The sequence below is a fragment of the Tenrec ecaudatus genome, chromosome 2 (assembly GCF_050624435.1).
Source record: "Tenrec ecaudatus isolate mTenEca1 chromosome 2, mTenEca1.hap1, whole genome shotgun sequence".
NCBI classification, from domain to species: domain Eukaryota; kingdom Metazoa; phylum Chordata; class Mammalia; order Afrosoricida; family Tenrecidae; genus Tenrec; species Tenrec ecaudatus.
The window spans coordinates 147,858,268-147,883,767 of NC_134531.1; the positions used below are offsets into that span (position 1 = coordinate 147,858,268).

The 25,500-nt window shown below is 46.3% G+C and overlaps 1 protein-coding gene across 15 annotated transcripts in view; it reads left to right on the forward strand.

The window, feature by feature from the left end:
- Positions 1 to 25,500, forward strand: part of LOC142439393 (protocadherin gamma-A10) — a 211,041-nt gene that overhangs the window by 55,128 nt on the left and 130,413 nt on the right. The window contains exons 1-2 of one of the 15 annotated variants that reach the window (XM_075541732.1): positions 842 to 3,695; positions 7,647 to 8,343. The exons of 9 other annotated variants lie outside the window; for them this stretch is intronic. In XM_075541732.1, coding sequence (XP_075397847.1) covers positions 1,197 to 3,695; positions 7,647 to 7,715 — 2,568 coding nt within the window. In that variant the 5' untranslated portion in view covers positions 842 to 1,196 and the 3' untranslated portion in view covers positions 7,716 to 8,343. Of the gene's footprint in view, positions 1 to 841; positions 3,696 to 7,646; positions 10,766 to 12,484; positions 15,053 to 16,784; positions 19,429 to 22,697; positions 25,283 to 25,500 lie in introns of those variants that run through there. 5 more of the 15 variants (XM_075541711.1, XM_075541717.1, XM_075541730.1 and 2 more) reach the window with 5 other exon arrangements.

Here is a 25,500-nt window from a genome sequence, read left to right on the forward strand (position 1 = left end):
TAGTGGATTATATGCTATATGTAGTGAATTAGGAATATGTATTATAAAATAGGGCAAATGTACATGATAGTGGAGTGTAATGATTCAAGATTTGAGAAAACTATAATAAGAATTGTATTCCAAGACTCTAAGAGACATGGTTACAAAAATGGTTAATAATTTCTAGGGAATATTTTACAGTATTCAAAATGAAATATTTTGTACTTCCAAATGTTTCACACTATTCGGGAGAAAACTATTATGGATGTCATCTATACAGCTTTAGCAGAAACAAAATTCTCAACGAGTTTCACCAACAGTACAGTTTAAAGGGAAAAAAAGTGGTGATGAAGATGTGTAGAAATTGAAGGCCTTGTAAATTGCGAGTGTAATGTAGAATGGTGCAATCTTTGTAGGAAAAAGTTTGGTGGCTTCTCAAAAACAAGTTGAGCAGAATTATAATGTGTCCAGAAATCCCACTACTTGGAATATACCCAAAAGAAGAATTTAAAGCAAAAATTCAAACATATATGTGCATCAATGTTAATTTCAGCATTATTTACAAAAACCAAAGTATAGAAACAACCCAAATAATTAGCATACAAACTGATAAACATGTGATGCAGGATATGCAATGGAATATTATTCAGCCATAAAGAAAAAGACATGCGACAATGTGGATGAATCTTGGAAACTTTATATTGAGTGAAATAAATCAGACACAAAAGAAAAAAGATTGTAAACCCCCCCCCCCCTTAAATGAAATACAAAGAATAGGAGATTGCAAGATCAAAGCGGTTACCAGGGTCTGGAGAGAGAGAGAGAGAGAGAGAGAGAGAGAGAGAGAGAGAGAGAGAAAGCTCTGAAGGGGCACGGAGTGGCTGCGGTAATGGGAAAAGAAGTGTGAAATAGACAGTTGTGAAGGTTGCACGGTATTAATGCAATTCCTGTGACTAAATCGGACGCTTCGGGTGATGGAAATGGCGAATTTTATGTGTGTATGTTTTTAAAGAAAATTTCTAAAACTAGTGCAGTGTGAAGTCAGGACTCTAAGTGTCGCTGTTCACCAACCTGGGAGAGAAAAGCAGTGGGACTTGAGGTCTAACCTGCAAACACAAGCAGATCTGACACAAACGCTCTCCAGCTGCGCAGAAGTTCCAAATGCGAACGCTTCCCTTCTGGACTCTGCTGGTTTCTGGGCCTCTAATCGACCTCTAATGCTGAGAATCCTAAGTGAAGCGCACCTGTCTCCGTTGCATCATCCCAACGAAGTCCCGGAGGAGCCGGTCATGGCGGCTCCGCAGAGGCGCCGCCTGCGCAGCAGCGGGCTGGTCCTCCTCTTTGTGCTCCTGGAGTTGCTGTGGGGAGCCAGGGCCGGGCAGATGCGCTACGCCATTCCGGAGGAGCTGGACAAAGGCTCCTTCGTGGGAAACGTCGCCAAGGACCTGGGGCTGGAACCCCAAGAGCTGGCGGAGCGCGGAGTCCGCCTCATCTCCAGAGGTAAGACGCAGCTTTTTGCTCTGAACCCGCGGAGCGGCGGCCTGGTCACGGCGGGCAGGATCGACCGCGAGGAGCTCTGCGCTCAGCGCGCGCGGTGCCTGGTGAACTTTAACATCCTGGTTGAGGATAAAATGAATCTTTATCCTATAGAAGTGGAAATAATGGATATTAATGACAATACACCTCAATTCTTAAAGGGCGAATTAGAAGTGAAAGTTCTGGAAAACGCACCTCCATCCTCCCGTTTTCCGTTAATGGAAGTCTATGACCTGGATGTGGGAAATAACTCGCTCCAGAGCTTTAAGCTCAGCTCCAATAGTCACTTCTCAGTGGACGTGCAAAGCGATGCTGATGGGCCAAAGTACCCAGAGCTGGTGCTGGAGGAAGCCCTGGACCGGGAGGGAGCAGCCGTTCACCACCTGGTCCTAACTGCTATGGATGGCGGCGATCCTGTGCGCTCAGGTGTGGTGCGAATTCAGGTAACTGTTCTAGATGTGAATGATAATGCCCCGGTGTTTACCAAGCCTGTATACCGGGTCAGTGTTCCTGAAAATCTGCCAGTAGGGACGCCAGTGTTGTCTGTAAATGCCACTGATCAGGATGAAGGCATCCACGCGGAAGTAACGTACTCCTTTGTGAAGATAACTCAAAAGATCTCACAGATTTTCTGCTTGAATGCCTTGACTGGACAAATATCAACTTGTGGTGGTCTAGACTATGAGGACTCGAGCTCGTACGAACTGGATGTTGAAGCACAGGATAGGCCAGGCCTTCGAGACAGGGCGAAAGTCGTCATAACGACCTTGGATGTAAATGACAATGTGCCAGAAGTGGTTGTGACATCGGGAAGCAGGACAGTTGCTGAGAATGCACCCCCGGGAACAGTCATTGCTCTTTTTCAAGTACATGACCGAGATTCTGGACTAAATGGGGTGGTGACATGTTCCATCTCGAGAAGTGTGCCATTCGAGTTGGAAAAATCCATAGACAACTACTATCGCTTAGTAACCAACGCAGTCCTGGACCGAGAGCAGGTGTCCTTATACAACATCACTGTGACAGCCACTGACAGGGGAACGCCGCCCCTCTCCATGGAAACTTCCATCTCCCTAAGTGTGGCAGACACCAATGACAACCCACCCACCTTCTCCCACACGTCCTACTCAGTCTACATCCCTGAGAACAACCCTAGAGGAGCCGCCATCTTCTCAGTGACTGCCCTCGATCCCGACAGCAGTGAGAACGCCCAGGTTACTTACTCGTTAGCTGAGGACACCATACATGAGGCACCGGTGTCCTCCTATGTCTCCATTAACTCTGACACGGGTGTCTTGTATGCACTGCGATCCTTTGACTATGAGCAGTTTCAAAACCTGCAACTTAGAGTGACAGCACGTGACAGTGGCGATCCACCACTCAACAGCAATGCATCCCTGAATCTGTTCATTCTAGACCAGAATGACAATGTGCCCGAAATCCTATATCCCTCCATTCCCACGGATGGATCCACGGGTGTGGAGCTGGCTCCTCGATCTGCAGAGCCTGGCTACCTAGTGACCAAGGTGGTGGCAGTGGACAGAGACTCAGGGCAGAATGCCTGGCTGTCCTACCGCCTGCTTAAGGCCAGCGAGCCAGGGCTCTTTGCGGTGGGCGTGCACACGGGCGAGGTGCGCACAGCACGGGCCATGCTGGATAGAGATGTGCTCAAGCAGAGCCTTGTAGTGGCCGTTCAGGACCATGGCCAGCCCCCTCTTTCAGCCACCGTCACCCTCACTGTGGCTGTGGCTGACAGCATCCCTGACGACTTGGCTGACCTGAGCAGTCGAGAGTCTCCCACCAACGTGGATGAGTCTGGCCTCACGCTGTACCTGGTGGTGGCTGTGGCTGCTGTCTCCTGTGTCTTCCTGGCCTTTGTTATCATGCTGCTGGTGCTCAGGCTACGGCGCTGGCACACAAAGCATCTGCTCCGGGCTTCAGGTGGTGGTTTGTCCAGCCTTCAAGCCTCACACTCTGTGGGCGTGGATGGGGTGCGCGCTTTCCTGCAGACCTATTCCCATGAGGTCTCCCTCACCGCAGACTCCGGAAAGAGCCACATTATCTTCCCTCAGCCCAACTATGCTGACACACTCATTAGTGCAGAGAGTTGTGGGAAAAGCGAGCCTCTTTCGATCCAGGAAGATTCAGCTTTTTGCAAAGAGGAGGATACTTTTATTCAGGTGAGGTCTTTTCATTTTATTTGGTTCATTGAGCATTAAAATATTTAATTATCTTTGATTGATGCTTAGTTTTGTTTGTAGGGAACCCTAGAATTCATTTAACAATCATGCTATTCTGAGGTTTCTCTTTTTAACAACAGAGCTCTCTTAAAGTTTCGTTTCCTTGCATTCCATGGAAAAGAATACTTAATTCATGCCCTACTTTTTCATTACCTTTTACCTGTTGGCAAACGCATTGCACCTTGGATTATTTACATCTTCTTTCTTAGTTTTCTGCCTCTGTGGTGAGATATTTGTGAAATTCTTCCCTTTTCTAATGTGGAACGCATTAATTGGAAATTCTGTAACAGAAGATACAGAGAGCAAGTGTTTTCTGCCATGACAGAGTTCCATGAGAGGCACTTCCAGTGACATGGTTGTAATTATTAGACAGTTGATAAATAAGCATAAGCATCTGATGTGATTTGCTCCCTGCAGTGTCTTCTACAGACCGTGTGCTTGATGGATTTTTAAAGAGAGATTAATTTTTAAATATGCTCAAAATTGTCTACCTACAAGAAATCTATCTAAATTTACAGTGCCAACTGGTATGTGGGGTAAGAAGGAACAATAATATTCAGATAAGAATTCCAATAATTCAGCATTTTAACCCAGATAAAATAATGTTTCCGTCATATATTGTTACATGTCAGTGTGTCTTGCCCCATTCACAACAGAATAAGACATAGACCAGTCCCTTAGATGTCCCCTGATCAGTTGGACATCAAAGTGTTCTGCTACATGGGGTCCCTCCCTGCCCCCACTGGCTGGTTTTGGAAAATAGAGTTCAGACCTGTCTTTCTTTCTTTTTTAAAAACCAAAATGTTAGTGTTTTCATTGTGCATTTTACATTTAAAAAATCAATTTATTGGGGCCTCTTACAGCTCTTGTCACAATCCATTCAACCACCAATTGTGTCAAGCACTTTAATACATATGCTGCCATCATCATTTTCAAAATACTTTCTTTCTACTTGAGCCCTTGGTATCAGCTCCTCGTTTTTCCCCTCCATCCAGCCCCAGACCTTTCTTTCTATTCTACCTTAGTCTGGAAGCTCCACGGAGACTGGTGGCATCAGATCAGCTCATAAGCATCCACTGACAAAGGGGTGGTGGCAGCACACAAGGTGCATTGGTTGGACATCAACCTTGGTCTCCTGCATGGAATGTGAGAATTCTACCATGGAACCACCAGTGCCCCTCCATCACATAGCAATTCATTATTCAAATATTTGAAGGAAAAATGTCATCTAGAACTGTTACTCATTGCATCCCAAAGATGCGAACCTAACTATGGCTTTAGAAATTTTTAAAAATGACCCGGTGCTATCGAGTCAACTCACACTGATAGGGCTTCTGAGGCTGTAGATCTTTACAAGAGCAGATAGTGTCCTCCTCCTCCTCTTCCTCCTCCTTCTCCTTCTCCTCCTGAGAGCAGCTGGTACATGGGAGCCAATGGATTCATGGAGAGCCACCCAATTCTTAAATGATAATGCCACCAGGAGTCCACAACTCACTTGCTGAGGCAAAAAGGACAAATATTTGAATTGCCAATATTGTTTTCACAAGAAATAGTTGCATTATTGGAATTCTACAAAAAAGGTTGATGACTTTGATATTAAGGAAGCCTGGACAATTCTATATTGAATCAATTGTTTACTTTAGAGATTAGATTGCCTCCAACTCTGAGCTGTAGGACGCTATGATCTGATCATATAGTGGGTTGGCCACTTATGCATCTGAATTTGAAATGTATATGTAAGAGAACATATTTCTGATTTCTTGAAAAAACGAGTAAGATTCTTCCTTATAAAATCCAATTTTCATAAAGATAACAGAGTTAATACTCTTAAATAAGCTGCTAATGAATGGTATTATATATTTACTTTTTGGCAATTATTTACATCAATATATACATATATATATACCACCATGTATACATATGTACCACCAGCCATGTTTATGTGACAGTCTTCATTTGCTTCCCATGTCCTTTTGAGTGGTATATATCTCAGCAAACCTTTAGACACAATTATGACCTCGTTCTAGTGGTCTCCCTCATCCAGGTGGTTTGTCTCTGTAGTATTACCCTGTCTTTGTCCCATTTAAGACTTAATAAATATTCTCTTCATTAAAAACATTTCTTCATAAAAAATATTCCATATATGCATATATATGCGCTTCTGTGTGTGTTCAAAAGCTTTCAAAAATTTTGAACTAAAAGATAATTTTGAACATTCCACAAACTTTTAAAAGTCCTCTCATATGTGGTTAATGAATAAATTCCAATAACATATATTTTTTAATCAAATGCTTCAGAACATCAAAAAGAAAATTAACAAATTGTTGGATGATTTTATCATTTGGAAAACTCCTTTCTGATCAAACTTCTAGTTGAAGTGCCATATCAAAGTGGGTATATATGAATCTTGGAAAGAATTATTGGAAAATACCTATATCTTTACTGGGAAGGAAAACTTCTAACAAATAGTTCTTCTATAGAAACATTCACAATGGATAAAAAGAATACTTAACTCAATTCCTTGGAAGGTAAATAGATTTAGTATAAAAATTGTAATGCAAATAAGTAATTAAAAATAGACTTCCCATAAAAATACAATGCAAATAAGTAATTAAAGCTTGGATTCTCAAATAAACACAATTAAAACAAAACAACATAGTCCCTCTAAAACTGTGTATTTCTATTTACATAGTAAACATATGGAATATTTCATTAAACATGCCTTGTGGTCAAGCAGAAATCCTTACTTATGTTTACACTGTGAAACTCTATGGTAGGAACTTTGATTGTTGCCATCAGCGACTGCATTTTATTTCATCAACAGTAGTGGGAAGTGAGTACCTCTGAGGATCTCAAGGAGTTCCTTGTACTGTAATCCACAAGCCACACCCATAGAAGGAGCAAGGAAGAAATCACATGAGCATCGCCTTGGAGAAATCTGTGGCAACAAACCCCTTTTAAATGTTTAAAAGCCAAGATGTCACTTGAGGACCAAGTTGTACCTTACCCAAGCCATGACATTTTCAATCATTTCATATGTATGTGAAAGGTGGCTAATAAATAAGGGAAACTAGGAAAAATTGATGTATTTAAATTATGGTGCTGGCAAAGCATATCAAAAGTACTACGAACTACCAAAGAATGAATAGATTTGTCTTGGAAGAAATACAGTCAGAATACTCCTTAGCAGCAAGCATGGTGAGGCTTCAGCTCACATTATTTGGGCATGTTATCTTCAGGGATCAGTTCCTGTGGAGCAAATTGTGCTTGGTAACATAGTCAGTAAAAAAAAAGAGGAAAAGAAAAAAAGAGGAAGACCTTCAATGAGGTGGATTGATACAGTGGCTTCGACAATGGGCGCACATTGTTGTAAAGATGGTGCAGGATCAGACAGGGTTTGTTCTTTTGTATATTGGGCCACTATGAGTCAGAATCGACTCAACAGCGTCTAACACTATTCTTGGGATCAACTCAATGACACAGGACACAAGGTTCCTCTCAGGACATAATTGCATACATACTCAAAGAATGCCTTAAAATTATTCTAGAGTATGGTAGGATGAAGATTTGCACTATTTAATCAAAAGCAGCAGTTGAGTCAACACCATTTTCACCGAGTCCACAGGCAGTAGGTCCTCTTTGCTAGTCTCTGCCTCCGTACAAAGTTACAAAGTGAGATGCTACTATTGTGGATGAGCTTCTAGCTTCATTCTAATGGCACTTCTTGAGTGCAAACTTTAAGTCACGGCCGACAATGAATCCCTTTTCTGTTCTCATAATACTGTGAAAGAGGATATGTGAATGACAACTTTGATTCTACTGTTATCTACTCTTGGACTATTAATATGATCAGAGATAACACAATTCTTTCTCATTTTCTCACCTTTAAAGTGTTGGACCAAACCAACTCTGAATTTCTACCCAACTGAAATGCGCATCTTAAACAAATGTGCTCTCTGAGTCGTTCATAGTGGTGTCTCCACGTGGTATGTGTTCAATAGTACTATGAACTGATTGAACTGTGCTATACCGCAAGGTGAATGATTTCTGTTGTCATGTGCGTACTTTCTACGGACTTTGCCCTTTTAATGGCAATGTCTGGTTTTCCTGCTTTTGCAGTAAAGTGGGAGGCAGTTTCCAAGAATCATTTCAAACCGCCACTGAAAGTAAAGGTTAAAAAATAATAATCTGGAATTATAAAACACTCATCCATACACACGATTGTATTAATTCACAGTTTCAAAACGGAATGTAAAAGCACCTATCAGAGAGATCTGGAGTGAAGAAATTTTACTAATAAGGGAAATTTTGAAGGACGAAACCGGTTTTTTTGAAAAATCTATATATTTTGCTTCAGTGTGTAGTTACTTAGTAAGGACTCTGAGCGCCGCTGTTCACCAACCTGGAAAAATGGTGCGAGGGATCAGCCCAAACCGAGGCGCTTTTAGACAAATCCTCTGCAGCAGCATAAGGGCCCCGTGTCCTGCAGGGCTCTGGGCTCGCCTTCCGGAAACCGAGGTGTGTATGCGGACCCCCGGCCTCCGGGAGCACTTTCAGACACCGCTCAGGAAGAGCAGCAGACAGCTATGGCGGCTCGGCCGAGGGCCAGAGACTCCAGAGGATTCCTCCGAATCGCCATTCTTCTGGGAACCTTATGGGAAGTCCGGGCAGTACAAATACGCTACTCCGTGTCCGAGGAGACAGACAAAGGCTCCTTTGTGGGGAACATCTCCAAGGACCTGGGGCTGGAGCCCCGAGAGCTGGCGGAGCGCGGAGTCCGCATCGTGTCCAGAGGTAAGTCGCAGCTTTTCGCTCTGAGTCCGCGGAGCGGCGCCCTGGTCACGGCGGGGAGGATCGACCGCGAGGAGCTCTGCGCCCAGAGCGTGCGGTGCCTGGTGAACTTCAACATTCTGATGGGAGATAAAATGAATCTCTACCCGATTGAAGTGGAAATAATGGATGTTAATGACAACGCTCCGAGATTCCTGACAGAAGAGATGAACGTAAAAATCATGGAGAACACTGCTCCTGGGGTGCGCTTTCCGTTAAAAGAGGCCAGAGATCCTGATGTTGGCTCAAACTCCCTGCAGAGCTACCAGCTCAGCCCCAATCATCACTTCTCCCTGGATGTGCAAACGGGGGATGATGGAACCAAGTACCCGGAATTGGTGCTGGAGAGGGCGCTGGACCGGGAGGAAGAGGCGGTTCACCATCTCCTTCTCACGGCCTCTGATGGAGGCAACCCACTCAGATCTGGCACCTCCCGCATCCAAGTGACAGTGGTGGACGTCAATGACCACGCGCCAGTCTTCTCTCTGCCCCAGTACCAAGTGACTGTGCCTGAGAATGTACCTGTGGGCACAACACTGCTCAAGGTAAAAGCTATAGACCTGGATGACGGGATCTATGGGGAAGTGACATATTCTTTTTGGAAAATAACTAAAAAAAATCTACAAGTATTCCAACTGAACTCCCTTACGGGAGAATTGACAACTTTACATGGCCTCGATTATGAGGAATCTGAGTTCTATGAAATGGAAGTTCAGGCTCAGGATGGCCCGGGTAGACTGACAAGGACCAAAGTTCTGATCACACTTTTAGATGTGAATGACAACGTTCCGGAAGTGATGGTAACATCGGTAAGCAGTTCCGTCCCTGAAGACACGCTTCCTGGGACAGTCATCGCTCTTTTCTACCTACAAGACCGAGATTCCGGGAAAAATGGTCAGGTGACCTGCACCATTTCAGAAAATCTGCCTTTTAAATTAGAAAGGTCAATCGATAACTATTATAGATTGGTGACAGCGAAACACCTGGACCGGGAAAGACTCTCTGCATATAACATCACGGTGAAAGCCACAGATGGTGGAGCGCCTCCCCTGTCCACCGAAACTCACATCTCTATACTTGTGACAGACACCAACGACAACCCACCCACCTTCTCCCACACGTCCTATTCAGTCTTCATCTCGGAAAACAACCCTAGGGGAGCCTCTGTCTTCTCAGTGACCGCCCACGATCCCGACAGCGACAAGAACGCCCAAGTTACTTACTCCTTGGCTGAGGATACCCTACAGGGAGCGCCTGTGACCTCCTATGTCTCTATCAACTCTGACACTGGCATCCTGTATGCCCTGCAATCCTTCGACTATGAGCAGTTGCAAAACTTGGAACTTAGAGTGACAGCGCGTGACAGTGGGGACCCACCACTCAGCAGCAACGTATCGATACACCTGTTCATTCTGGACAAGAACGACAACGCGCCTGAGATCCTGTACCCCGCCATCCCCACTGACGATTCCACAGGCATGGAGCTGGCTCCTCGCTCAGCAGAACCCGGATACCTGGTGACCAAGGTGGTGGCGGTGGATCGCGACTCAGGACAGAACGCTTGGTTGTCCTACCGCCTGCTCAAGGCCAGTGAGCCAGGGCTCTTCGCGGTGGGTGTGCACACTGGCGAGGTGCGCACTGCACGGGCCATGCTGGACAGAGACTCGCTCAAGCAGAGCCTGGTAGTCATCGTCCAAGACCATGGCGAGCCCACTCTCTCAGCCACTGTCACCCTCACTGTGGCGGTAGCTGACAGCATTCCTGATGTCCTGGCCGACCTGAGTAATTTAGCATCTCCCATGGACCCAGAAGATTCTGGCCTCACGCTGTACCTGGTGGTGGCTGTGGCTGCTGTGTCCTGTGTGTTCCTCGCCTTTGTCATTGTGCTGCTGGCACTGAGGCTGAGGAGGTGGCACTCAAAGCGTCTGCTCCAAGCTTCAGATGGCCGACTGGCGGGTGTGTCCGCCTCGCACTTTGTGGGCATGGATGGAGTTCAGGCCTTCCTGCAGACCTATTCCCATGAGGTCTCACTAACCGCAGACTCACGGAGGAGCCACCTGATCTTCCCGCAGCCCAACTACGCGGACACGCTCATCAGCCAAGAGAGCTGTGAGAAAAACGATCCCTTGTTAACAGCCATAGATTTTCAGGAATGTAAGGATGAAGCCGCAAATACTCAGGTGAGTTCAGACTTCATTTACTTTTCAAGTCCAAGATAGCGTTATCAGGGGGCTTCCAAAAGTCCATGGAAAAAGAAATAAAAGATGTTGGAATTTTTTCATGAACTTCATGGAGCCTCCTCCTGTTTTGTGCAATTTTCTTATTGTTTTGTAGAACAAGTATCTTCAAGATGAGGGTTATTAAATAGGTAAAACAAGTTAAGTGGTTTGTTTTAGTGGTGAGACTTAAAAATGGAACATAGACTTTAGTCTCATTTGTTTCTCAAAAGCCTATGGACAAGTTTGTCAATGTCATTTGTCAATCTTCACCTTTTTTCTACTTGGTTTTCCAAACGCATGTATTTCACAAATGAGACCGGATGATGAGTTGTTGAGCCTCTTCTTGCACCAGGTCAAGCAAGAGTCTACCACACCTCAGCTTTGTTCTCAGGATTCTCTTTAGATTCCAAATCTGATGCATTTCCCCCCTGTGTGTTGCTTCTACTTTTACCTATCACCCTTTGGTGGCCCTGGAAAACTTGGTTGGTTTCTGACTTGTTTAAAGCACAATAATCTGTTAAAATTGGGGTCCTAAAGGGAAAGTTAGATTGGCCCCTAAAAGATGAAATGCATGTGTCAAACTTGACCAAAAAAGTAAAATATGACATCACATAAAACGTAGCATTAAAATACCATCATTCCAAGTGTTGTAAGTGGTATTCATGAAACTGAGGGTTATATATCCTAACACAGAATTCCAATTTGAAGTGTGTATGTGGGCATGTCAAGAGGGAGATCAGGAATACTGACTTTATGAAACAATCATTTCACACATTCAAATCCTAACTGCAGGATTCATACTTTGTGAGGAAAGTTGTTCTGGTCATTGAAAACAAACTCAAATTTTCAGGTCGACATCTATGAAATGCTTAAAAATGAGTTTAGAAAAAAAGAGAAGTCGTTACTAAACTCAGGGCGATATTGCAAATAAACTGTCCATGGACTAGTTTTCTCCCATGTACCAATGCCTCTGGTAATAGACTATGCAAAAAGTTGACTTTATGTGGCATGGCTAACCATTATACACTAAAAATTTTGAAAGTTGAAGTATTGCTATTGTACACAGGTAGGAAAGAGACCTCATAGGTTAACCAATCTTTGAACTACATCGTTTCCTTTACTTTTAACCCAGGAAAATCGGGTAGTATTATTTCAAATAGATAATTCAAATTATTCTTCAATAAAATATTTTATACTTTAGTATAAAACTGTACATTTTGTTTACAGCGTTACTGGTACTCTGAAAAATTGCAGTAAATCAGCACTAAAGTGCTTAGAAAAATGAGCAACAATTTAAAGAAAAAGAAAACATGGTAAAATATGAATCAAACACCTGGATAATAAAAGTATTCAACATTACTAGACCCAGGTCACTTGTGACAAAATCTGTGCTAAACGAATTAGCTTTATATCCCTAGCGTGTGTTTGAGCAACAGAATGCTTCTATCAACATATAGTAGTTGGTGAAAATGACATGGAAGTTGACATAGAGAACTATGTAAGAAAGAGTCTGGTTTAAATGGTAACTATAAAGACATATAAACCATGTGTGTTCAGCTTCTGGTTAAACTCCAGCAGCAGATGCTGCAGTTCCCGAGCGCGAACTCTGGGCGCCGCTGTTGGCCAAAGTGGAGAGGTCCCAGTCCCCCTTCTTCTTGCGCAGCCGCAGCGCCCTTTCCAGGACAACCCCAGCTCCGACTCGCTAGCGCGGGCATTTCTCCACTTCCTCCTCTGGAAAAGGAGGGTTCCGGACGCTGAGTCTTGGGACTAAAGGCCCATCGGAGCAGCAGACACCTGCCATAGGGACGGAGGTCTCCGGGCTGGTGAGCAAACTGAGCGAGCGGAGGGATGGGCAGAGGCGGCGCCGGGGAGCGGGGCCGGGCTGCGCGGCGGCGAGCGCTCTTTCCCTTGCTGCTGTCTTTGTGGCGCCTGGCGCTCTCCGAGCCCATCCGCTACGCGATTCCTGAGGAAATGCCCCAGGGCTCGGTGGTGGGGAACCTGGCCAAGGACCTGCGGCTCGGCGTCCACGAGTTACCCACCCGAAAACTGCGGGTCAGCTCGGAGAAGCCTTACTTCACTGTGAGCGCGCAGAGCGGAGAGCTGCTTGTGAGCGGCAGGCTGGACAGGGAGCGGATCTGCGGGAAGAAGCCCGCCTGCGCCCTGGAATTTGAGGCTGTTGCTGAACACCCGTTGAACTTTTATCACGTGAGCGTGGAGATCGAGGATATCAATGACCACACGCCAACATTCACGCAAAATGCCTTTGAGCTGCAGATAAGCGAATCCACAAAGCCTGGAGCACGATTTTTCTTAGGATCTGCCCATGATGCAGATATTGGTACCAACTCTCTACAGAATTATCAGCTCAGCCCCAACGACCATTTCTCACTCCTGAATAAAGAGAAAATGGACGGAAGTAAATATCCCGAGCTGATCCTGAAGACACCATTAGATCGGGAAGAGCAGAAATCCTACCACCTGACCTTGACTGCCTTGGATGGAGGGGACCCAGTCCTAAGCAGCACTGCACAGATCCAGGTCCTGGTGACTGACGCCAACGATAACCCCCCAGTGTTCAGCCAAGACGTATATAGGGTGGGCCTTCGTGAAGACGTGTCCCCAGGCACTGCCGTGCTTCAGGTGATGGCCACCGATGAGGATGAGGGCGGCAATGCAGAGATAACGTTCTCCTTCCGGGAAGCAGATCGCATCACTCAGTTTGAGGTGGATTCAAGTACTGGGGTAATTACGACTCGAAATACGTTAGACTTTGAAGAAGTCAAAGACTATTCCATAGTGTTGGAAGCAAGGGATGGAGGAGGATTGATTTCGCAATGTACTGTGGAGATTCAAGTCCTAGATGAAAACGACAACATCCCAGAAGTGATATTCCAGTCTCGACCGGACTTAATTATGGAGAACACCGAGCTGGGAACTGATATCGCTTTGCTCAAAGTTCATGACAAGGATTCTGGAGACAACGGAGAGGTGATTTGTAAATTAGAAGGTGATGTTCCTTTTAAACTACTTACTTCCTCAAGACACACCTACAAATTGGTGACAGATGGAGTTTTAGATCGAGAGCAGACTCCGGAGTACAATGTCACTGTAACAGCTACTGATGGGGGCAATCCACCGCTCTCCACCAGCATAAGCGTCCCTTTGCATATAGGCGACGTCAATGACAACGCTCCTGTGTTCCATCAGGCTTCATACACTGTGCACGTGACTGAGAATAACCCGCCCGGCACCTCCATTGCACAGGTCAGCGCGTCCGATCCCGATCTGGGACCCAATGGCCAAGTCTCCTACTCCATAGTGGCCAGCGACCTAGACCCGCGGGCGCTGTCGTCCTACGTGTCCGTGGGCGCGCACAGCGGGGTGGTGTTCGCGCAGCGCGCCTTCGACCATGAGCAGCTGCGCACCTTTGAACTGACGCTGCAGGCGCGTGACCAGGGCTCTCCCGCACTCAGCGCCAACGTCACCCTGCGCGTGCTGGTGGGTGACCGCAATGACAATGCGCCCAGGGTACTGTACCCCGCGCTGGAACCTGATGGCTCTGCTCTCTTCGACATGGTGCCGCGCTCAGCGCAGCCTGGCTACCTGGTCACCAAGGTGGTGGCGGTGGACGCAGACTCTGGACACAATGCCTGGCTGTCCTATCACGTGCTGCAAGCCAGTGAGCCAGGGCTCTTCAGCGTGGGGTTTCGCACGGGCGAGGTGCGCACAGCTAGAGCCTTGGGCGACAGGGATGCAACCCGGCAGCGACTCTTGGTCGCTGTGCGTGATGGAGGACAGCCACCTCTGTCGGCCACAGCCACGCTGCTCCTGGTCTTCGCTGACAGCCTGCAGGAGGCGTTGCCGGACCTCAGCAATCGCCCTGAGCCCTCTGACTCCCAGGCGGAGCTGCAGTTCTACCTGGTGTTGGCTTTGGCCTTGATCTCTGTCCTCTTCCTCCTTTCGGTCATTCTGGCCATTGCCTTGCGCTTGCGTCGCTCCTCCAGTCCCACTACCTGGGGCTGTTTTCAGCCTGGTTTCTGTTCGAAGTCTGAGCCTGGGGTTCTTCCAAACTACAGCGAGGGAACTTTACCCTATTCCTACAATCTGTGTGTTGCTCAGACGGGAAAGACCGAATTTAATTTCTTTAAAAGCAGCGAGCAGTTGAATTCAGGACAAGACGTACTCTGTGCTGATTCATCTGGAGCTTTATTTCCACTATATAATCCTAATGAGCCGACTTCCCAACCGGTGAGTTTCCTTAAAGCATAAGCTACTTTTCATTGTCCCTATTCACTGGGAGGTATGACGTTTTAAATTTAATGTCTTAAGAAGTTACAATCACTCATTTCACTCTTCAAGTGGTGAGAGGGGAAGTAGGAACAATGAAGTGATGAAAAGGGAATTTTTACCTAATGTGATTTCCTTATCCATTAATATTTAATGAATAGTTTCTCATTCTTTGACATACATAAATAAAATAGTAGGCAATTGTTTAAGTAGACTTCAAAACAGAAGAATTTAGATGAGCTATTTCTCTTCACAGGTTTAACTGTTGTCGTTTCCATTACCATTTTGGTTGTCTGCTTCTTTCATTTTAGTTCCTTATACTTCCTTTTTTGTTAAAAAAATACTCTTAAGATAAGAACTCTTACACTGGGCTGTTGTGTCCATTGACCCCTTCCAAAAAGAATATCCAATGTGCTGTACAAGTGTGTATGTGGGCACTTAGCAGGAGATCTTGGGTAAGCTCATTAAAAGTTCAGAACCATGTTCTATTTGGTTGCAACAGATTTTATTTTCAGGATTGAGATGTAGGAAATGGGCTCCTCCCTCAAAGAAAAGATCATGCTTTTGCCTCTGTTGCTCTCCCCATCCATGCTCCTAATGTGTAATTGTGAAACTGTTTAATTTGAAGACCTACAAATGTAGTTAGAGATCTTCTATTACACAACTATCTCTACTATTTCTGGAGGAGAAATAGAGCTGAAACTCTTCAAGAATTTAGGCAAGCCTACCTTGTGTGTGTGAATGTGAAGGTGACTTGCATTGTTTCAACCTGTTGTTAGCTTTTGCTTAGGAGCTGAGTCAGTTAATAACTTTCCAAACTAAGGAAACACTTTGTGGTGGCCCTTACTCTTTCACTTTTTAGTGATAATTATGTGTTCCTTATGTTTTTGTGATTCTTTGATCAAAGTACTAGGTGAGGTATAATTAACTTTAGACTATTTGCCTACTTTGAGAAGTTCATTAAAGTTCCTTAAAATTTAATCATTTATCATCGATGGTAGAAGAATGGGATGAATATTTGCTTTACAATGCATATTAATTTGTTCTTTTTAGATGTTTTTTTCATTTTCATTTAGAAACATAGTTTATATAAAATAGCGGGACAATGTAATCTCCAGAGACACTTAAGGTTTGAAAGCCTTTTGCTGTGTTGCATTATCACAAAAATAATTTTAAATGTTAATTATTGAGTAATGAAAATAGAAAACAATGACTCTTCACCAAACCTCCTCAAATAATGAATTAATTGAAACCAACTAAAAAATTGAGTCAACCATCTCTGATAAATCTATTTAAGTCTTGTTACATATCCATTTCCAGTGACAACAGCAATTATAATTTGACAAATTTGTAGATATTGAAAAAATACATAACAAGATTTAAACCATATAATAAAGAACATATCATAATTTATAAACTTGAAAGGGACAGCTGTATTTCAAGAACATGAATAATTTAATATCCTGCTAAGCTGTAAATCAACCGTCTAATAATATGTAATACTTTCCTCTCACTTCATCTTATACTCCTTTGCAATTACTTCTGAAATATTACTTCAGGGGGAAATTAAATAAATACAAAACAAAGCATGTAATAAAAAGCAAGTAGCAGTTTCTCAGTAACCGCATAAAGTATTACATAGCTAAATGGGTGTAGTAACAGATTCGGACTCTAAGCGCCGCTGTTCACCTACTTGGAGAGAAATGCTATCAGAGCATCCTCCGGATGTATTGGGGCTCCCAGTTCACAAAGACGCGCAAATCCCACAGAGCAACTCTTGGAATACAGCGAAATTCAGTCCCGAGCTTTGGAGCACTCTGGCTTTTCGTTTCACAGCGAGAGTAAAAAAGGTAAGCAAGACATTGAATGCCTAGTGAAGATTCTGAGAGAATTCCGTAGCGAAAGAAAGAAAAATGGCCGCCCGGAGTAATTGGGGAGAACGCAGCAAGCTGATCCTGCTGTGCGTTTTCCTGGGGACGCTGTGGGAAACCGGGGCCGGGCAGATCCGCTACTCCGTGCCCGAAGAGACAGACAAAGGCTATGTCGTGGGCAACATCTCCAAGGACTTAGGACTCAATTCCCCAGAGCTGGCGGAGCGCGGGGTCCGCATCGTCTCCAGAGGTAGGACCCAGCTCTTTGCTCTGAGCCCGCTAGGCGGCAGCTTGGTCACAGCCGGCAGGATCGACCGCGAGGAGCTCTGCGCTCAGAGCGCGCGCTGCCTGGTCAATATTAACATCCTGGTTGAGGATAGAGGAAAACTTTTTGGAATAGAAATAGAAATAACTGATATCAACGACAATGCCCCGAAATTCCAGGCTGAAAATCTGGAGGTAAAAATTAACGAAATCGCTGCGCCTGGAACACGTTACCCACTCCCAGAAGCTGTGGATCTGGATGTGGGCGCCAACTCCCTCCAGAGCTACCAGCTCAGCCCCAATCGCCACTTCTCCCTGGACTTGCAAACTGGAGACGATGGAGCGATAAGCCCAGAGCTGGTGCTGGAGCGCGCTCTGGACCGTGAGAAAGAGGCAGCTCACCATCTGGTCCTCACCGCCTCTGATGGCGGCGACCCGCGTCGCTCCAGCACTGTGCGCATCCACGTGACGGTGTTGGATACAAATGACAATGCCCCAGTTTTTGCTCAACCGGTTTATCGAGTGAAAGTCCCAGAGGACGTTCCCAGAGGCACCCGGCTACTAACTGTAAGAGCTACCGACCCAGATGAGGGAGATAATGGGAAAATAAAATATAAGTTCCGAAAAATCAATGAAAAACAATCTCTGTTATTCCACCTTAACAAGAATACTGGGGAACTAACAACCGCAAAAAGTCTGGACTATGAAGAATGCGCTTTTTATGAAATGGAAATTCAAGCTGAAGATGTGGGGGCCCTTTTGGGGAGGACCAAAGTGCTAGTTTCTGTGGAGGATGTGAATGACAACAAGCCAGAAGTGACGGTCACATCTCTGTTTAGCCCTGTCTTGGAAAGTTCTCCTCCTGGAGCAGTGATTGCCTTCTTGAATGTGCATGACCGGGACTCAGGAAAGAATGGTCAAGTGATCTGCCATGCACCAGACAGTCTGCCTTTTAAGTTAGAAAAATCCATAGATAATTATTACAGATTGGTGACATGGACATATTTGGATCGAGAAAAAGTCTCCATGTACAACATTTCGGTGATGGCCTCAGACCTTGGCACCCCGGCTCTGTCTACTGAACTTTCCATCACCTTGCACGTGGCAGACACCAACGACAACCCACCTATGTTCCCTCATCCTTCTTACTCCGCCTACATCCCAGAAAACAACCCCAGGGGCGCCTCCGTCTTCTCAGTAACTGCACAGGACCCCGACAGCGAAGAGAACGCCCGGGTCACTTACTCACTGACTGAAGACACCATCCAGGGGGCGCCCATCTCCTCCTACGTCTCCATCAACGCCGACACGGGCGTCATTTACGCGCTCCAATCCTTGGACTATGAGCAGATACGACACCTGCAGCTACTGGTGACTGCCAGCGACAGCGGGGACCCGCCGCTCTGCAGCAATGTTTCACTGAGCCTGTTCGTGCTGGACCAGAACGACAATGCCCCCAAGATCCTGTATCCCGCTTTTCCCACCGATGGCTCTACTGGTGTAGAACTAGCACCTCGCTCCGCAGAACCAGGCTACCTGGTGACCAAGGTGGTGGCGGTGGACAGAGACTCGGGGCAGAACGCCTGGCTGTCCTACCGCCTGCTCAAGGCCAGCGAGCCAGGGCTCTTCGCGGTGGGCGTGCACACGGGCGAGGTGCGCACGGCGCGGACCCTGCAGGACAGAGACGCGCTGAAGCAGAGCCTCTTGGTGGCTGTCCAGGACCACGGTCAGCCTCCTCTCACGGCCACCGTCACGCTCACCATAGCCGTGGCCGACAGCATCCCTGCCGTCTTGGCCGATTTGAGCACTCTTGAATCTCCTGCCAACCTAGAGGACTCTGGCCTCACGCTGTACCTAGTGGTGGCCGTGGCCGCGGTCTCCTGCGTCTTCCTCGCCTTCGTCATCGTGCTGCTGGCGCTCAGGCTGTGGCGCTGGCACAAGGCGCGGCTGTTTCGGGCTACAGGAAGCGAGTTAGCAGGTGTACCCACATCACACTTTGTGGGACTTGATGGGGTACAGGCTTTTCTGCACACCTATTCCCACGAGGTCTCCCTCACGGCAGACTCTGGGAAGAGCCACGTTATCTTCCCTCAGCCCAATTATGCGGACACCCTCATCAGCCAAGAGAGTTGTGAGAAAAACGATCCCTTGTTAACGTCCATAGATTTTCGTGAATGTAAGAACGAAGGAGCTTGTGTTCAGGTGAGTTAGTTCTTTGTTTATTTGTAGAAGAATTGTAGACGGTAGGACATTATGTGATTTCAAAAAAGTAATGTGAAGCTCGAGCTGAGGAGGGGCGGCCGCTCTTATGGCAATCGAAGCTTTGGGTTGATATGTGTTTCAAGCCATCAGACAGATGAAAGAATCTGCTCTGTAAAGAGTGACCATCCAGGAAGCCCACAGGCAGTTCCCCTTGGCCCTGCCCTCAGTCCGTACTGAGTATGGGAAAGTTGAACTCTGACCCCAGTTACTTGATTTCTTTTTATAAACCTTAGACAAGATATTTTTAATCTTTTTATTAGGGGCTCATACAACTCTTATCACAATCCATACATACATCAATTGTTTAAAGCACATTTGTACATTCATTGCCCTCATCATTCTTAAAACATCTGCTCTCCACCCAAGCGCCTGGCATCAGCTCCTCATTTTTTTCTCCCTCCCCGCTTTCCCCTCCCTCATGAACCCTTAATAACTTACAAATTATTATTTTGTTATAACTTGCACTGTCCGATGTCTCCCTTCTCCCACTTTTCTGTTGTCTGTCCCCCAGGAAGGAGGCTATATGTAGATCCTTGTAATGGGTTCCCCCCTTTCCAACCCACCCGCCCAATATCACCACTCACACCACTGGTGCTGAAGGGATTATCTGTCCTGGATTCCCTGTGTTTCCAGTTCCTATCTGTACCACTGTACATCCTCTGGTTTAGCCAGATTTGTAAGGTAGAATTGGGATCATGATAGTGGGGGGGGCGGGGAGGAAGCATTTAGGAACTAGAGGAAAGTTGTATGTTCCATTGTTGCTTCATTGCACCCTGAGTGGCCCATTTCCTCCCAGAGACCCTTCTGTAAGGGGATGTCCAGTGGTCTACAAATGGGCTTTGGGTCTCCACTCCGCACTCCCCACCTCATTCACAGTGATAAGATTTTTTGCTCTGATGATACCTGATCCCTTCGACACCTCATGATCACACAGGCTGATGTGCTTCTTCCATGTTGCCTTTGTTGCTTCTGAGCTAGATGGCCATTTGTTTACCTTCAAGCCTTTAAAACCCCAGATGCTATATCTTTTGATAGCTGGGCACTATCAGCTTTCTTCACCACATTTACTTATGCACCTACTTTGTCTTCAGCAATCATGTCGGGAAGGTGAGAATCATAGAATGCCAATTTAATAGAACAAAGTATTCTTGCACTAAGGGAGTACTTGAATGGAGGCCCAATGTCCATCTGCTGCCTTAATACTAAACCTATAAATATATGCACATAGATCTATTTCCCCGTCCTCATATATGAATATATTTACATATGTACATGCCTTTATTTAGACCTCTATAAATGCCCTTTGCCTCCTAGCTCTTTCCTCTATTTCCTTTGACTTTCCTCTTAGACAAGATATTTTTATTGTGAACACTCAATTCTTTAATACTTTCTCCTTTTTTATTCTTATTATCATTCATTCACTTAAGAAATAGTTACACACCAGGGGAAGCTTGCTCTTATATTCTCCTTTTCATATAAATATTGCCCATATGTTTCCTAAAGGAGGGTTCAGGAAGAATTACTGAGACATCTAACCCTTTGTATTAGCTTCATAGAGTATGCTGCAATTAAAAAAATTATAACTAGCTCACACATGACAACACAACAACACTGCCATCATTTCCAAATCAGAGAAGTAAACCAGAAGTGGCTGGTGGGTTGGAACCACTGACCTTTCCTTAGCAGCCAATGCAAACCCCACTGTTCCACCAGGGTGCCTGGACCTATCATGACACTCTCAAATGGGCCTTCAGTTTTACCCTCTTTACTCAGTCCTTCAAAACTTTACTCATCTTGCCGTGATTTGCAATGTAAATACATTTCAATAGATGGATCCTAGTTAAAAGGAATTGCAACTGGCCCCTAGATGCCCTGTCTGTTTGTCTGTCCCCACTGAGGTCTTGTGTCATGCATGAAGTCAAAAGCTTCACATGGTCATTAGTCTCCCCACAAAAGCAAGACACAAGCAAGTCAGGTCTGAAGTAAAATGTCACTTCAAACTCTTGAAAGTGCCTCTTGCAGACTAGAGACCAGGCTTCCATAGTTCCATTTCAGTGAGCTGCTCTGCCTGTGCAGTCATGCATAGTGTCTCCAGGCTCCTGAAGAGAGTTGTGGAATGCTGGTTTTGAGACCAAAACTTTCATCTGCACAAACTCTAAATAAGCTTATCAATTTTAAATGATTCTATCTGGGTGTCACATCTTCTGCATTCCTTTCTGCATGACTTGAATAAAGATAATCCCCTGGTTGTCCTCAAGTGGAAGTGGAAGACATTACAAATTATTAATGAAAAGGGAATTTCCCAAGGATTGCTCAGAGTTTTGTTCTATCTGGCTTATGTAGTGCTAGTTTTATACTTTCTATAGTGTTTGATGACACAACTATATTACAAACACTTTGCAAGTTCAAAACATGTCAAATTGCCCTAATATAAAGCTCATAGCTTTTCTAAAAAATATTCATGCATTTTAGCGAATGGAGTTACAGAAATTAGGCCAAATCTAATTTTGTTTAGTGGGTTTATGCAAATTAAAGTGTCCTGTGCTCAGTTTCTCCAATTTCAAAGGCATTGCCTAAGTAATTATGATACTGGAGACAGATGAGGCTTTCTACTCCTCGAAAGACGTACCATCTCAGAAACTCACAGGGGAAATGCTATTCTGTCCTATAGGGTCTCCGTAAGTCAGATTCTCCTCGACGGCAGGCAGTGAGCGTCAGTGAATATATTATACAAAACATTTATGACCTAGAAATGTTGTAGGAATAAAATTAATGAAAGGATAAAAATTATTAAAGCATATCATAGCTAATAAAGAGAAATTAATTGGTGAAATAAGGAGATCCTGAAGCTTCTGAGAGCTCATATTGTGTCTTCTTCATTGCTGTATATCCACATATTGCAGTCCTAAAATCCAGGTAAGAGTTCTAAATGGTTGTAGAATAGTGAAATAAATGAACCAGTATTGTGAGATAAAACACAACATAATCATAACTATTTCATAACTTGAGACTATGTGCCTTAAAAGAGTGCTTATAATTTAAGCTGTTTATTATATGCACATAAAACATGTCTTGGTTCAGTAGCCAATGGTTCTATCAAGTTAAACTCCAGCAGCAGATGCTGCAGTTCCCGAGCGCGAACTCTGGGCGCCGCTGTTGGCCAAAGTGGAGAGATCCCAGTCCCCCTTCTTCTTGCGCAGCCGCAGCGCCCTTTCCAGGACAACCCCAGCTCCGACTCGCTAGCGCGGGCATTTCTCCACTTCCTCCTCTGGAAAAGGAGGGTTCCGGACGCTGAGTCTTGGGACTAAAGGCCCATCGGAGCAGCAGACACCTGCCATAGGGACGGAGGTCTCCGGGCTGGTGAGCAAACTGAGCGAGCGGAGGGATGGGCAGAGGCGGCGCCGGGGAGCGGGGCCGGGCTGCGCGGCGGCGAGCGCTCTTTCCCTTGCTGCTGTCTTTGTGGCGCCTGGCGCTCTCCGAGCCCATCCGCTACGCGATTCCTGAGGAAATGCCCCAGGGCTCGGTGGTGGGGAACCTGGCCAAGGACCTGCGGCTCGGCGTCCACGAGTTACCCACCCGAAAACTGCGGGTCAGCTCGGAGAAGCCTTACTTCACTGTGAGCGCGCAGAGCGGAGAGCTGCTTGTGAGCGGCAGGCTGGACAGGGAGCGGATCTGCGGGAAGAAGCCCGCCTGCGCCCTGGAATTTGAGGCTGTTGCTGAACACCCGTTGAACTTTTATCACGTGAGCGTGGAGATCGAGGATATCAATGACCACACGCCAACATTCACGCAAAATGCCTTTGAGCTGCAGATAAGCGAATCTGCTCAGCCAGGTGCGCGATTTATATTAGACGGAGCAGAAGATGAGGACATTGGCTTGAACGCTCTACAGAACTACCAACTCTCTCCCAGCGCTACTTTTTCACTGATGAACAAGGAGAAACAAGATGGCAGTAAAAGTCCTGAATTAGTTTTGGAGAGATCTTTAGACCGGGAACAGCAGAGTTACTATCGTTTAGTCCTGACTGCCTTGGACGGCGGGGATCCCACCCTTAGTGGTACCACTGAGCTCCGGATCCAGGTTAAGGATGCCAACGATAACCCGCCCCTGTTCAGTCAGGACGTATACAGGGTCACCCTTCCGGAAAACGTGCCCCCGGGCACCCTGGTGGTGCAGGTGTCAGCCACCGACCAGGATGAGGGAGTCAACTCGGAAATCACCTATTCCTTCCATAGAGTTGGGCAAGTCTTTGATCTGGATTCAAATAGCGGGGAAATTACCACTCTGCGCACACTAGATTTCGAAAATATCAAAGCCTACTCTATAGTGGTGGAAGGCAGGGATGGCGGCGGACTGGTTGCACAATGTACAGTTGAAATTGACATTCAAGATGAAAATGACAACAGCCCAGAAGTGACAGTTCATTCTTTACTTGAGATGATACTGGAAAATGCGGTGCCAGGAACACTGATTGCTTTGATCAAAACACACGATCAAGATTCCGGAGAAAATGGGGAGGTTAATTGTCGATTGGAGGGTGTAGTCCCTTTTAAGATGATTTCTTCGTCCAAAAATTCGTACAAGTTGGTGACAGACGGTGCCTTGGACCGAGAGCAGACACCAGATTACAACATCACCATCACAGCCACTGACAGAGGCCACCCGTCCCTCTCCTCCAGTACAAGCATCACCCTGCACATCGCGGATGTTAATGACAACGCTCCCGTTTTCCACCAGGCCTCTTACGTGGTTCATGTGGCCGAAAACAACCCTCCTGGCGCTTCCATCTCTCAAGTTAGCGCCTCCGATCCCGATCTGGGACCCAATGGCCAAGTCTCCTATTCCATAGTGGCCAGCAACCTGGACCCGCGGGCGCTGTCGTCCTACGTGTCCGTGGGTGCGCACAGCGGGGTGGTGTTCGCGCAGCGCGCCTTGGACCACGAGCAGCTGCGCACCTTTGAGCTGAAGCTGCAGGCTCGTGACCAGGGCTCGCCCCCGCTCAGCGCCAACGTCACCCTGCACGTGCTGGTGGGCGACCTCAATGACAATGCGCCTAGGGTACTGTACCCCGCGCTGGAACCTGATGGCTCAGTGCTTTTTGACACCATCCCGCGCTCAGCGCAGCCTGGCTACCTGGTCACCAAGGTGGTGGCGGTGGACGCAGACTCAGGGCATAATGCCTGGCTGTCCTATCACGTGCTGCAGGCCAGCGAGCCCGGGCTCTTCAGCGTGGGGTTTCGCACGGGGGAAGTGCGCACAGCTCGCGCCTTGGGCGACAGGGATGCGACCCGCCAGCGACTCTTGGTCGCTGTTCGAGATGGAGGACAGCCACACCTGTCAGCCACAACCACCCTGCACCTGGTCTTCGCTGACAGCCTGCAGGAGGCGCTGCCGGACCTCAGCGATCCACCTGAGCCCTCTGACCCCCAGGCTGAGCTGCAGTTTTACTTGGTGTTGGCTTTGACCTTAGTTTCAGTGCTTTTCCTCCTTGTGGTGACCCTTGCCGTTGCCCTGCGCCTGCGTCGCTCCTCCAGCCCAACAGCCTGGGGCTGTTTTCAGCCTGGATTCTGCTCCAAGTCTGGACCCGTGGTTCCTCCCAACTACAGCGAGGGGACTTTGCCTTATTCCTACAATCTCTATGTTGCGCAGACAGGAAAGGCAGAATTTAATTTCCTGAAATGCAGTGAGCAATTGAATTCAGGACAAGACATCCTTTGCGATGATCCTTCAGGGGCCTTATTTCCGCACTGTAGTTCAAGGGAGTCAACTTCTCATCCTGAGTCTCTAGAGCCGGTGAGTCCCATTTAAGTGTCATCTTATTTTAACCATCCATCCAGGTTTCCATACTTACATGAAAATATATTACATTACTAGATTGAGTCAGGTTTCTTGGGAAAGTTATAGCCAGTCAAAAAGCTGGCATGTCCTTTTTCAAGGGGAACTGAATTGGGAAAATCACTGCTGTGGGTGGGGAAGGCACTTGGTACTAACTGAAAAGTGAGCAGTTGGAA